The sequence below is a fragment of the Mastigoproctus giganteus genome, chromosome 14, assembly GCF_048544385.1.
Source record: "Mastigoproctus giganteus isolate SK-2022 chromosome 14, ASM4854438v1, whole genome shotgun sequence".
NCBI lineage: Eukaryota > Metazoa > Arthropoda > Arachnida > Uropygi > Thelyphonidae > Mastigoproctus > Mastigoproctus giganteus.
Genome location: NC_143588.1, coordinates 97,626,069 through 97,641,444, shown reverse-complemented (window position 1 = coordinate 97,641,444; position 15,376 = coordinate 97,626,069). Strand labels below are relative to the sequence as shown.

General features: G+C 35.6%; 1 protein-coding gene across 1 annotated transcript in view; it reads right to left on the bottom strand.

Annotated features, from left to right (window-relative positions):
* The window catches only part of LOC150075418 (uncharacterized), a 114,070-nt gene that overhangs the window by 41,179 nt on the left and 57,515 nt on the right, over positions 1 to 15,376 (bottom strand). Inside the window, exon 7 of the mRNA XM_090388482.1 lies at positions 6,695 to 6,880. Coding sequence (XP_090244608.1) covers positions 6,695 to 6,880 — 186 coding nt within the window. The remainder of the gene's footprint in view (positions 1 to 6,694; positions 6,881 to 15,376) is intronic.

The following is a 15,376-nucleotide window of genomic DNA, read 5'->3' as shown; positions in this document are numbered from 1 at the left end:
TATTACCTATCAATTAAGTAACTACATTTGCTTGCTGACTGAAAACCTAACCATAGTTCTCATTCAGATCATAACATACTACATTATATTTTAAATGTCATATTCAAGTATTAAAGTTGAAGATACATTGACACCTCTGCAGGTAAAACTAATATACAGTTATTCTAACTGTGGTGGTGACTCCTTCCTGGGAGTATACCATGTCATTGGAAAATACTCACATGTGAATTAAAATAGATATAAATAAAACAAATAAAAACTTATAAATTGTGAGAGGTGAGGGGAAATTATAAGTGTAAAGGAAAAATCAGACAAACTCCATGAAACAGCATGAAGTGACCCCCCCCCCCCCCCACTAGGAGTTTTTATACGTCCCACAATAGTCAGCATCGCTTATCTGCCCACTTGGAAACAATGTATTATTCACCAGTTTACACAAGTTTGTTAACAGAGGCCAACTCTCATCTGATAAGAGACAAGTATGCTGCAAAACAGCTGCCACAAGTGTCTTTGGTTTTAAATAAATAGTGGATTCACCATTTTGGTAATGCTATTTATAATAAAATTACATTAGCAATATAGGTTTAATTGTGGATATGGAGTCATCTCTAATAAGTCCAAGCCTTGATAGCTCAAAGTCAGTGCCTGTCACTGAAAAGACAAGTGTCCTAAAAACAGAAGTTGAAGGTGCACACAATTTTCAAATTATTTCCTTCCTGGAACTGCAAATAAGGAGAGGTTATTCTACTATTGAAAATGTATTGGATATGTAGATCCTTCTCTGTTTATTGTGGCAGTGTTCTCTATTTAAAGTGAATAGAAGTTTAAATTTCATCTCTCTCTCTCTCTCTCTCTCTCTCTCTCTCTCTCTGCCCCCCCTCCATCCTTTTAGAGCTGAGGGAATATTATCTCAGTTGGCTGAAAGCTGGTTATAAACAATCATGGTACAACACATCCTGCTATAACATATGATAAACATTCAGAACTGAATGTTTTGAATAGAACTGTTTGTAGTAGAACTGTTTGCTATAGCATACATGTTTTCATAAAACAGGTCACAGATAGATTCCATAAAGGCTATAAATTGCGATTACCCTACATTTTCAGACTTAGTTTTATCAATACATATTACTCTGTGATTGGTAAATAACATATTAAAAATCAAAAGTTATTAAATGAAAATTTGTTGAAATAAAACATCCAGCAATACTGTTTAATTTTTGATGGCTAATTTTCAATCACAGGAAGGGGAAGAGGAATATATTGTATTGAGCCAGTTTTTGTTTTTTTTAAAGAATGACTGCAAGGTCAATTGCTTAGCTTTTTCTCTCTCTCAAAATAAATCTGTAACTGCTCATCACTTCAACCAGTTTTCATTTGAACAAGCAGCTTTCCTCAATGTCCAGATTCATGTTGGAAACCATTTTCACCAAAACTTTAAAACTTGCATTTTTACATTTTATGGAAACATCCTTCCATAACATACAACATACATTCTGAAAAAAAAAAAAAAAAACCCAAAAAAAAAAAAAAACAGCAGTAGTAAGAATATGTATATATAGGAACTGTATATAAATTTAAATTTTTATACATAAAATATAACAAATGAAAATATGCAACACACACCATTGGCAATCACACATTGAAATTATGCTAATAAGAGTGTAATATGACAATGCGTGGTTTCATGCATGTAACTTTTAAGCTTTGTGTGTGTAATGGTGAACAAGCTGTTGAATAAATATATAACTTGAAAGACAAATAAGATGGCATGTTAGAGCAAGATGAGATTTATTTTTAGAAGTGATGGTTGCAGTTGTAGAAACCTGCAGATTCACTCGGAAGCAATGAAATTCTATGTTCATTATTGTTACCAGCAAATTTTTTTACTATGGCACAAGTTGAAACTATTTAGTAAAGAAGTGGAATGGAGGGCATTAATTTGGAAGAACTCTGCTGGGCATTTTGAAACCTTCAAAAATGCTGATGCAATTTTAGTTACACACAATTCCATTCCTCTTATTTAAAAATTGGCTGCATAGTGTGCAAATAAAAAATCCCTCTTTGGATTCTCTAAGTTACTAATATTTTAATTTGAAACTAAGAGCTACTACGGCTCAATACTGAGCCATAGTAGCTCATAGTAGCTTTAATGTACTGAGGAATTTAGCATTATCTAAAGGGGATATGGTGCTGGAATTCTATGCTGTGCACAGCTTGGGTCAGACTGGAATACTCTGCTATTTAATATAATATTTGTATTCATCAACACAAATGTAGAATTCACATTCTAATGCATGCCTTTTCTACAAATATCACATCCATAATTCCACCTCTTTCTTCAAACATGTGCATCAACTTGTTGACATTTGCTCATAGTTCAATTCAATTCAATTCACTAAACTAACTTTTTTTGTTTCTTCATTTATTCTTTCTACTTCTGTTCTTTGCAACAACCTTCCTTCTTATGTATTTCCTGAAAATTACAATATACAGAAACTGAAGCCCAATATCAACAAGTTTCTTGTTATCTTAACTCTTGATTCCAGAGTGGTGCTAGAGTACTACAGGTCTCAATAATCTTTTGTGTTTGGGGTTATTCCTAAAAAAATTCATAAAAAAACTTGCAATAAGTTTGGCCCCACGTAAGATTCTGAAATTCAAGAAAGAAGCAAACATTTCTTGGATACGAGTTTTTTTGTGGCGTTATGATAGCATTTGAGCAGACTTTGGACAGTTTCTATGTCATACCTTACAACCCTGGCTATTCTTTTTACTGAATTCTATGACGTACTAAATGGTGGTTAGGAAAAAAGGCAGTTGTAGCTGAACCAGAAGTTAGATTGGTCATGTAAGGTAGCCTCCAAAGGAACTAAGGATATGACATATTGCACTATAAAATGTATACATAGGATAGAAAATCCCTACATGTTTTCCTGAGACTGACAACCTACGACTCTGTAATTACTAGCTCTGAGTGAAGAAAAACCTGTTTATTGAGAATTACTTGGTCTGCAATGAAAAATGAATCTCAGAACTACCATTTTAATGGGTGATGAGGAGGAAAGGACATTTAACTGTCCTTTAACATAAGTTCTGAAAAACCATCATTATACTTTATTATAATTAGTTAATGAAAAGCAGGAATTACCTCTATGATATCTTGTAGAACACTTCTGTGCTGATACTCTCCGTTGTTGAATTAACTAAGCAAATAATTTACATGATTTTATATATTACCTTCCAAGGTAAAGTTTTCAAACAGTTTTTCGGTCTACCCATGGGGTTAAATCTGAGTGGTTTATTAGCAGAACTATACCTTACCAGTATCGAAATAACACATTTCACACCTTACTACTATGGTAGATATTTTGATGACATACTTTGCATCACAGATTCTGGGACCATACAGGACATTCTACAGAACTTTAATAATATTCATGCAAGATTTTTACACTAGAAATTGAAAATACTGGAATGAAATCGTTACTTTAAATTTCACTCTCACTCAGGCTATGGACAAAATTCAATTCAGCATATACAGAAAGTCCACCAACACAGGTATGTTCCTACATTACAAGAGCTATCATCCCTTTACCTACAAAAGGTCCATTATCCTAAATCAATTTCTCAATGCTTACAAATACTCAACATCCGAAGCAGTCCTAAACACAGAAATACAAACATTAAGAAACAATTTCAAAATAGAGGCTATCCTCTGCCTAATATAAACGAAATAAGGTTATAAACAAAAAATAGATTACATAATACCACACCAGCCATCAATAATAATAACATAAAAAAAAACATTTTATTTCTTTCCCATATTATGAACAATGGTACATAGAAATAAAATAGTATTTTCAAAGAGAGACAATTCAAAATCATAGCCAATCATAGCCAAACCCACAATATGCAGCTCTTAATAATCGCTCAATCCAATCCTCTACCACATTCCAAATAAATGATTTAGTTGCCAATGTATCTTGCAAGGATTGCAACTCTTCATACCAGGGATTTATTCGCAGTACACTCAATACAAGAATGAAGCAACATTCAATGTCCATCCTTGCGTCCCGCTCCTCTGCTTCAGAACTTGCATTTCCATGCAATCAGTAAAGACCACACCTTTCTATTTAATGAAGCAAAAATACTTAGCATCCAACATGATTACACCAAATTATTAATTGCTGAGACTCTTAGAAATTAAATTATATCAAAATCCAGTCAATGTACGTCACCCCTACCCCATCTCAGATTCATGGTCCTTCATGTGCATGTGCCAAGACAGCAACTAATCTCCATGCTATGAATTCTGTCACACAACTAGCAGTTTCACTTTCCTGTGATCACCACTTTAGTCGAAAAGCCCCGTCCGCTTCAGGGAAGTAATAAAATTCTTTTAATTCCTTAATGTTTCAGTGGATTCTTAATGTTTTTTATGTTTTAACATTTGTTTTTAAAAAGTGTTTAAAGGATGGACTTGTTGTTTAAATTGGTTTAAAAGCAGTTAAATTGTTTTTAAAGTATGGACTTATTTCTTCTTACACTCAGATTTGGGTTGTTGATGTAATTTTTGAGTTGGGTTTGGGGACCATGGGCCACCGATTCCGTGGTACATTGGATCATTGATTCTGTCTAAGAGTGTGATGAATTCATACATTATTTGCATAGTTAATTCAACAATGGAGAATATCAGCACAGAAGTGTTCTACAAGACATCATACAGGTAATTCCTCCTTTTCTTAACTAATTGATATATAATGTAGAATGTATTGAGCCATTGCAGCTCTGTCATCTATTAACTTCATCATAATGAAGTATAATGATGGTTGAGCGTAGAATTCAGAGATAATAATTATTCTGTCACCAGGCATAAAGGATAATGGCTATCCTTGAAAATGGAATCCTGGATTGGGAGCTCTTCTAAAACCTGACCTCTGTAGACTCATAGATCTGACTGCCAATATTTTGAGAATGCCAATTTTTGTCTAAAAGAATGAAGAAAGGGGAGAGAGGGTACTGGTAGAGGCCTCACACTCCATTAATGAAATGTGAGATGTGTAACAGTTCTTTTCTACGTATAATCTGCATCTGGAGGTTGTTTACAGCTGTTTAAAATTTAGCAAAGATCTCTTCTTTTCTACCTAAGTATCTCTTCTTTTCTACCTAAATGTGAGATGTGTAACAGTTCTTTTCTACGTATAATCTGCATCTGGAGGTTGTTTACAGCTGTTTAAAATTTAGCAAAGATCTCTTCTTTTCTACCTAAGTATGATATTTAGCTGGAAGTTACTAATATGACTGTTTTATTAACTGTAATGCCAAACTACAAGACACTGACATAACAGGATGAAACATTGAGATTGAAATGAGATTGAAATTGTCATGCAGTCTTCAGTTTCAGCAAACATGCAAAATACAGAGAGAATAAGCTGAATAAATCAATTCTATTTTCTAATTATCATTACAAAAGTATTTAAAATATTGCACAATAACTAACACAGAAGTGCAATCTAATAATTATATTCAAAAGTTAAATATAAACATAGGTTAAATAAAAACTTATGTTTATACAGTGGATTCGGGTTATTTGGGCCACCGGTTAATCGGGGCAGCCATTTATTTCGGACAAATCTTAAAAAACAGAAACCAATGGAGAAAATAGCCAGGGTTTACTTCACGTAATTGGGACAGCATGCTGTTTAATTGGGACAGAAGACCGCAGCACTGGAGATTACCCTACGATTGTCTCCGACGGTACCACGTGGTTCGGTCGAAATTCTGGAGGTCACAACCATAAAACAATTAGCAGCGACCTGTTTATTGGGCTTTTCTGTTAGTGAAATCTATCATAAACGGACAGTAAACTCGACCTTACTGAATTTGTGATGACACTGACAGCTGGAATTCTGCGAGTTATTATGGTGAAATGTGTTTACATTTCCATGAAATCTTCAATCGTATAAAAAAATTAATTTTCAGATCTTCTCTTCATTCCTATAGCTTTGTAACTCGTTGCTCCGTTTTCACTTGCACATATTGTGTTACTTGCAATTTGTGTGTGCTGTGTTCTTTGTTATTGATTGCTTATCTTTTTACTGTTTTAAATTTTAACCCCCACCCAAAAATGTCAGTGAACAGCAATGTCAACTAGTTCATATGTACATATTACAGTATGTATTAATTATTCCGATTATCAAGTATATTCTTCCGATTTTCACGTATCATTTAATTTTTTAATTGGTAAGGTAATAAAGGGTAAATTGTGCTTAATATGCCTTTGCTTTTATAGCCTGTGGATAATATTCCTCCTATTTTCGCTAATTAGAATCGCTGTTTAATAGAATTAAAATTCAATTCACAAACGTAATCACAATGACCGGCGCTTACTGCATATCGTATAGTGAATGGTACTTTACTATGTTGAGTTCGTCGTAACGTGATTTGATTGTACAGTAAACCAATTGTAAAGGGGAGGGGGTACACTGTATTTTTAACTATTTACATGAAACTTCGGATAATTGGGGCAGCCGCTTAATCGGGCCAAAATGCACTAGTCCCGATGTGTCTAAAAATAACCAGAATGGACTGTATTTAACTTAAGATAATAACATTCAAACTGAAGAACCACTAGTCCAATATCAAAATAAATACAGCTATCCTATCCTAAATTTGTACAGAGATGACTTACATCCAATATGGATTGACAGCATTAAAAGTCCAGCACTTGCTGCTCCAGATCCAGAACCAAAGAGTGTGATTCTTTGTGGATCTCCATTAAAAGCTGCTATGTTTTCATGAACCCATTCAACAGCCATTATCTGATCCAACATACCATAATTTCCTGGTGATGCTGAATCACCTGTTGCTAAAAATCCTGAAAAAGTTTTCATTAAATAACAATGAAATCAAATAATTCAAATTAAATATATTATAATTAGTTGATAAACTAGAAAATTCTTAACTTAGGCCACTGTACATTAACATATAGTTTTGTTAGAGAATAAAAGACAAGATAAATTTTTATGCAGTGTTGACTTATTTTTCTCATCTACTTGCAGTGACAGAGATTTGCAAAAATCTGGAAATGTGAAACACACTCATTTCAAGAAAAACTGGTGATTTCACAGTCATTTTTCTTGAAATCCAATATGCATCTTCGTGTCAGTGTTTAACAGATCCTGATAACTTTTGTATGGAGAAAGTACTGAGCACTTTATATTACACAAAAAATATAAAACTGATGAACATCTAATATATTCACTGAGAGAATATCAGGAATTGACTACATTATTAACATTGCATTAGTAGAAGCATATGATGCAAGAAAGCAAGCTTATGCAGCATCAGCCAAAAAAAAAAAAAAAAAAAAACTCCCCCATTTCATCCCTCCATTCGTTCCAAATGCCTGTCCAGTTCCTCCTTAAATTTATTTAACCTATCAACTTCCACAATGACAGATGGAAGTTTGTTCCAGCAATTAACCACCCGCTGGCTAAAGGCAAATTTCTGCACATCTATTCTACATCTGTCTTTTCTTAATTTGAATTTATGCCCCCTCAGGTTCGTAATCTGAACAAGTGGAAGGATCCCATCAGAATTCAGCGTGCTCAACCCATTCAAGGCCTTATACACCTCAATCAGATCACTGCGCAGGTGCCTAGTCTCCAGCCACTGCAATTTGCAGAACTTAAGCCTCTCTTGGTAAGAGGATCCCTTCATTCCCCTCACCAATCTTGTTGCCCTTCTCTGTACACGCTCAAGCAAATCTACATCCTTCCTAAAATGAGGCCTCCAGACCTGTACGCAGTACTAAAGGCGTGGCCTGACCATTGCCTTATACAGAGGGACAATCACCTCCTTTTCCCTGCTAGCAAAATTCCTATATATCATTGACAAAACCCCATGACCTGCCCTGGCAGCCTGTCTGCATTGCTCAGAAAACTTCATATCTGACTGCACAATTACTCCCAGGTCTTTTTCATTTTCTACCACCTTAAGTGTAGTACCACACAGTTTTAATACAATTTAATTAACAATGAAATTTAATAAGATTAATAATATTTTTGTTTAATTGATAATACTATAATAAGCTAACAGATTAAATATATTATCCTAATACAGTGCTTTGTATTACGCTATCTAGTTTTACTTTATACCTTCGCTATCAGTTATACATTTGTTGTATTAATGGAGTCTTTGTGACATTAGGTAGAATCCTTTAGTGAACATCCTTGTCCTGCAATATGCTAGTAACATCTGTTTAACATAATTATCATCTCACTTGAGTCATTAATTTTGATTATTTATATATTGTAGAAAGTTTGACTCCCACCAGAATAAAAAACAGGCTATATTATGAAAAGGTCATGAGCCACCTGTCTATTTTTTTTCAGGATTTAAATGTGCATTATTTATGTAGTAATGGTACTTGATAATTCTGTAGCAACCATAGGATATACTGCTTCCTTATTGCTCTAAAGATTACTCTTTTGAAATAAAGAGTGAGTATCTGGATATTGTTGTATGTTAACGAGAGACTTGAATGAATTAGTGCCAATTATTTTTGGTGAACAATACTAAGCAGTATCCAATCCACAAGTTGGACAAGATTTTGCAGCTCCGGCAAATGCTAAGTTTTTAATTATAATTAGCCATTTTATTAACTTAATTGTTATATTAAATTATTTTCTATAAGTAGCTTATAAACCTAGTCAAACTCCTTGGTTTATTTTTTAATTTAGATAGTGAATTTGAAAGTTAATTAATACTTAGTGTCTGTAGATTTACCATTCATAACTTGCTGCCATTGTTATACGATACAACCTATATCCCGAACTAGATAGCATAAGATTTAACGTAACTAGATAGTGAAACACGTAGCACTGTATTAGAAATATGTTAGCTTAGCATAGTATAGTATTCGGCAGGCCCTCGTTATAACGCGGTTTGCTCTACACTAATCCACCATAATATGTTCTTATATTATAATCCATTATCTCATTCTGACGCTGTCACAACTCACTATATCGCTCTTTTACCAGCATACTGATTAAAGTTTTGGCATGTTTAACGAAAACGTTTCATCAGATGTAGTCAGCAGCTTGAAAATGAATAGCAAAACAGCATTAAAAAGTTTCCCATGCCGACTTGCAAAATTTTCCCATGCTCAGTGAAATTTTATTCCTCGCTAATTTAATCACAGTACAGTGGCTTGTTATGTTTCGAGATCAACATTTTAAAAAATTATCAAATATATTGCTTGTAATATTTGCGTTATATGCATTTATCCGAAGTCTAGTCATCACTCAGTACAGTGTTAGATAATGGACAGTTTACCCGAACATTGCATAATAATTAATGCAACGCAGTTACATTTTCAAAGATGAATAATGACAGATAAGAATTAAAAAGCAACAACATCTGGACGTGGTACGAAGCCTACTAAGGTAAGAAAAAGACTGAATTTGAAAATTAAATTATACATTTCGAAGCAAATCGATTCCGTTCAACGACAAGTGGATGTGTGCATTCATTTAGGACTGGCAGATTCAGCTGTAAATTAATTTTAGCAGCGGCAAAGACAGCTGTTCCACTGCAAGCAACTAAGTTGGTTACGGCTAGGCCAGCTATAGCTATTATAATTGAAATGAAGACTTCTAAATAATTTTATTGAAGATAATATCCAACGCACAATTCCGTTAAGTTAAATATTATTAAATAAAAAGCGATTAGCCTATATGATGATTGGAAGAAAGCTCAAATAAAAAAAAATAAAAAAATGTGGAACCATTTAAAGCTGTAAGTGTAGATCAAGAAGGAGCCGAAACTTTCAAAAAAGAACTTCTTAAAATTATTGAAGAGAGGTGTTATACTTCTCAACAAGCTTTTATCATAGATGAAACAGGACTTTTTTGGAAACGAATGCCTAAAAGAAGTTTCATATCGAAAGAGGAAAAAACATGTTAGGCTTCAAAGATGCGAGGGATCAGTTGACTTTATTGTTGAGTGGTAATGCCGTGGGGGATTTTAAAGTAAAACCCCTTTTAGTTTACCAGGAAGAGGGCCAAAGTACAACCCAAAATCGATCAAAGCTATGAAAACTCGACAGCCCAGGGCCATCGGATTAATAGATTCATGATTTTAATTGGCATTTTAAGTTTGATACGTAATGTACAATATTCTCTGTTACATATGTAACAGAGAATATTTTATATGTACAGATTTTTAATATTAAATATTTTGACCAACATTTGACATCTTTTCACTACCATTTATTATTTGTGAGTCACGGTGGTATAGACTGCAACTCACAAATACATATGTTACATTATGGGATTATGGCTCAGTTTTTCTGGAACGAATTATCAGCGTTAAGCGGGAATCACCTGTATTATCAATTAATCAATAAAATTTATTAATCTTATTAAATTTCATTGTCAATTAAATTATACTTTTTGAACTAAATACATATAACAACCTAGATTTTACAAATGTAACATTATAAATTAATACATATAACTTGACAGGAGATACGAAAGTCAGATAACGTAACTCTGAGATAATACTTGATACTGAATATATATATATATATATATATATATATATATATAGTGTTATAACTGCATTGGGATATAAATTTAGGGTTATATTTTTGTATTGAAATTGAATTGAAATCATAACTCAGAGCAGAGCAGCAAAGCAAAAGGCTCAAGCTAATGGGAGTGCTGTGGCTCAGGGGAGAACTTAGGAGGGGGCAGTTGTCCCCTGAATCACAGCCTTTCGAAATGTACTGCTTGTTTGATGTTTGTGGATCAATCAGGAACAGGACATGATATTGTCAAGGGAATGTCTTTGTGTGTGCATGATGTAAAGAGTGTGAGGAAATCAGGCACCAACTCAGCGTCTGACCTATATCAGAGCTTGTGGGTGGATGCCCTCGAAAGATTTAAATTGACGGTCCCATCAAGCTCTCGGCTGCCCACATCAATGCCAAAGCTTGCATTTGAACATCACGCAACACAGCAGCAACCCCCAAGGCAGAATGGGCTGGCCCCAAAGGAATTAGTTATTATATTAGTTATTGTTGGTGACTCAATTGTCAGGGAAACAGGGAACATATTGTGCAAAAAGGATAGATGGAACAGAACCAGGGTATGTCTGCCAGGGGCAAAGGTTGATGATGATGCTGTAGAGCAGATATCATCTTTCAAGGGCACAAAAGTTGATATTATTGTACACGTCAACACTAATGATATTAAGAGTAGAAAACTGACGGAATTACTTAACAAGTACAGGTCAACGTTGAAAAAAAAGCCGTGAGTTAGGGCTGAATTTGAAAGTGTCTGCAATTCTGCACAGACACAATAGGAGGGAGTATATGATGAGAGCCCTGTCATTCAATTTGGCACTGGAGAGATTGTGCAAGGCTCAAGAGGTAGAATTTTTTTCAGCCTGGTCTGTGCTTCTACAGGAGAGACTGCTTCTACAGGGATGGGATACACTTAAATAGAAAGGGTGCAAGAATATTTGCTGATGCTATCAAGGCAGTGTTAATTGGGTTGGTAAAACCTGCTAGCTTGGGAGGATACACAGACTAAAAGATTAACAGTAGCTGCTGGCAGAGGTGGAAGTGATTCTTGCACTGCTTCTACTGGAATGAGCAACAGCCTGGAAAACATGGTGCAGGCAATTCCAGAGACTGCTGGGAGTCATTGTAGAACAAGTAAATACATCGGCTGTGTTAGGGTAGCTAAGAATAGGAACAGGTGCATGTATACTTGCGTGTACACCAATGCAAGGAGTTTGGTAAATAAATTTGATGAATTTGAGGTGTTGGTCAAAACAAAGGCAGATGTTGTTGGGATACCAGAGTACCTTATAATGGGGGATTTTAATTTCCCAGATATTGACTGGAATTTGTGGGTTGGTCACTCACACAGCAAGGCTTTTGTGGATTTATTAAATGATTGTTTTCTACAGCAGCATGTTCCGGAGGAAACTAGAGGGAGTAATACTCTTCATCTGATTATCAGTAGTGATTTGTCATGCATTAAGAATCTGCAGATAAAGGAATCACTAGGTGGCAGTGATTACAGTGTGCTGAAATGAGATTTACTCAAAGAGGTAACTACTATCAGGGATAAAGGGAAGAGTTTTTGCTTTCGCAAAGGTGATTACGCTGGTCTGAGACAGTATTTAAATTCTATGCGGCGGGACCAACTGATGATGTTACCAACAGCAAATTCAAATTGGGAAGCATTAAAAGAATTAATCTTGGAAGCTACAAGGCTTTTCATACCAACTAAGAAATACTGTTCAAGGTTTAGGCCTAAATGCAGGTCAGATGAACTAATGAGACATGTGGTAGAGAAGAAAAATGTATGGAATACATATAAATTAACAGGTGACATGGAAGCCTAAGATAGATATAAGCTGGTCTGTAACCATGTCACAAAGGAGGTTAGGCAGGCAAAGGCAGATTACGAGAAATCTTTGGCAAAGGATGGAAAGAAAAACAGCAAGGAGTTATTTACTTATGTAAACTTTAGGAGGTAGGGGAGGAATCAGATTGGTCCACTTGACATCGATGGTTCAACCGTTGATGATACTGCTCAGGTGGCTAACAAATTAAATGAGTATTTTGCAACTACATTCACACATGAGAAGTTATTCAGGAAGGGGAATGCCAGAGGTGAATTAAACTCTGGCAGTGAGCTAGATAATTTTGTAATAACTGAGAGCAAAGTGGAGGAGAAATTGTTGAAGATAAACATAAGAAAGGCACCTGGGGTGGATGGGATCTATCCAGTTATATTAAAGGAGGTGGCAAAGCAACTAAGCAAACCCTTAGCCATAATTATGAGAGCATCCTTGGACTCGGGGGAGGTTCCCACGGACTGGAGATGTGCAAATGTGACCCCAATTCACTAAGGAGCATCAAAGGGCAACACAAGTAATTACAGACCTGTTAGTTTAACTTCTGTTCCAGAGGAATTAACGTTGACACTGGTTAAAAAAGCACTGCAGGATCATCTAGACAACACTTCAGTTATAGCTCAGACACAGCATGGGTTTGTTAAAGGGAAGTCTTGTCTGACCAATCTGATTGGATACTATGATATGGTCACAAAGGAACTGTATGCAAAGAATAATTTTGATATCATATATTTAGATCTTAGAAAGCTTTTGATACTGTTGCACATGGACGACTGCTGCACAAATTGGAGCAGTGTGGCACCGAAGGCAAATTTCTGCTATGGACAAAGGGATGGTTGAGTGGGAGAAGACAGAGAGTGGTAATCAATAGACACTGCTCTTCGTGGACTAATGATATTAGTGGAGTCCCCCAGGGTTCAGTGTTGGATCCATTGTTGTTTTCTGTATTTATTAATGATATTGATGGTGGTATATCAGGCTTAATATCCATGTTTGCAGATGATACGAAGGTCAGCAGGGTTGTTAATGACAGTACGCTGCTACAACAGGATCTAGAAAAGTTGAGCAGAGTGGCTGAGAGGTGGCAACTGAAGTTTAACATTGACAAATGTAAAGTATTGCATATGGGAAGCAGTAACCCCAGGGTAACGTATCAACTGTGTGGTACTACACTGACAGTGGTAGAGAATGAAAAGGACCTGGGGGTAATTGTGCAGGCAGATATGAAGTTTTCTGAGCAGTGCAGACATTAGCATTAGTAGAGGCATATGATGCAAGAAAGCAAGCTTATTCAGCATCAGCCACAAAAAAACAAACAAAAAAAAAAAAAAAACAACACCACTCCCATTTCACCCCTCCATTCGTTCGAAATACCTGTCCAGCTGAGCCTTAAATTTGTTTCGACTATCAACTTCAACAACATGTGATGGAAGTCTGTTCCACCAACTAACTACTCACTGGCTAATGGCGGTCTGCAAGAGTAGCTCAGGGTGTCTTGTCAATGATATACAGGAATTTTTCTAGCAGGGATAAGGAGGTGATATCCCCTTGTATATCAAGGGTACTGTATACAGGTATGGAGGCCTCAATTTAAGAATGATATAGAGCTGCTGGAACGTGTACAGAAAGGGATAACAAGATTAGTGAATGGAATAAAGGGTTGCTCTTAAGAAGAAAGGCTTAAGTTTTGCAAATTACAGTGTCTGGAGACTAGGCACTTGAAAGGTGATCTGATTGAGGTGTATACAGTCTTGAATGGTTTGAGCATGCTCAATGCTGATGGGATTCTTTCTCTTTTTCAGAATAATCGCCTGAGAGGGCATAAATTCAAATTGAGGAAAGACAGTTGTAGGATAGATGTGCAGAGGTTTGCCTTCAGCCAGTGGGTCATTGATTGCTGGAACAAACTTCCATCTGTCGTTGTAGAAGTTGATAGCTTAAACGGATTCAAGGCAGAACTAGACAAACATTTGGAGCGAAATGAGAAGGGGATTATTGTTTTTTCACTGAAAGCAAGCTATATAAGCTTGCTTTCGTGCATTATGTGCCTTTACTAATGCTAAGTGTCTTTGTCTTGTCATACAGTGTAGTATTTAGTGTACTGACAATTTGAGCATTTTTTTTTTTTTAATGTGTACTGAATCATTAATCCAAGGCAAGGGTGTACTGCCAGTTTGTTAACAAGAGGCTCACTTGAGAATTTCAGTTAAGGGTTATCAATGTTAAAGTATTCTGTTAGATTTTATCAAAGTAATTTTTTTTAAAAAGAGGCTCAAATAATCATCAAAAATTAAACAAGGGACTTGAGCACAAACCCTAGTCCAAAGGGATTACTGACTTGGATTACTGAATTTTGGACATTTTACTGAGTGTCTGTTCATTGCTGAGAAACATAACTAACTTTCCATAGACTTTCCTAAGGGTGCCAAAACCTCTCCCTTGCAATTATCATTCAATCACTTATCTCAACTCCCTCCAAGTAAGTGAAAAATCCATCAACTATGTGTTCTTCACTATCTCCACCCCTTCCATCTAGTTAACAGTCACTAATATAGATTTCAACAGTGCTGATGCACTGGCAATATTTTGGTTTACATTGGTCAGTGTGAACAAATTCCATGGAAAAGTTTAGAGAAAGTTAAGCAATTGTTCTTGACATTTCTATTGCTTTCAGTTAGGTATGACATAAAGGCTTTCTAAGAAAGCTTGCATTTTATGATCTGTCATCTGATTTTTATAACTCAATTAGCCAGTTTCTTTTCAGACTACTTACTTTTGTTGTTTTTAGGAGCATTAGCAACTAAGGCCATATTGCTCCGGGAATATGCGGTGGTCATTCCCTGACCTTTCCGCATCCTCCATATTTGGTGGTGACGGGATCGAACCCCGGTCTAATCAAGAAACGTGTGTTACGCACTGCTTCTCCTTCCCACCT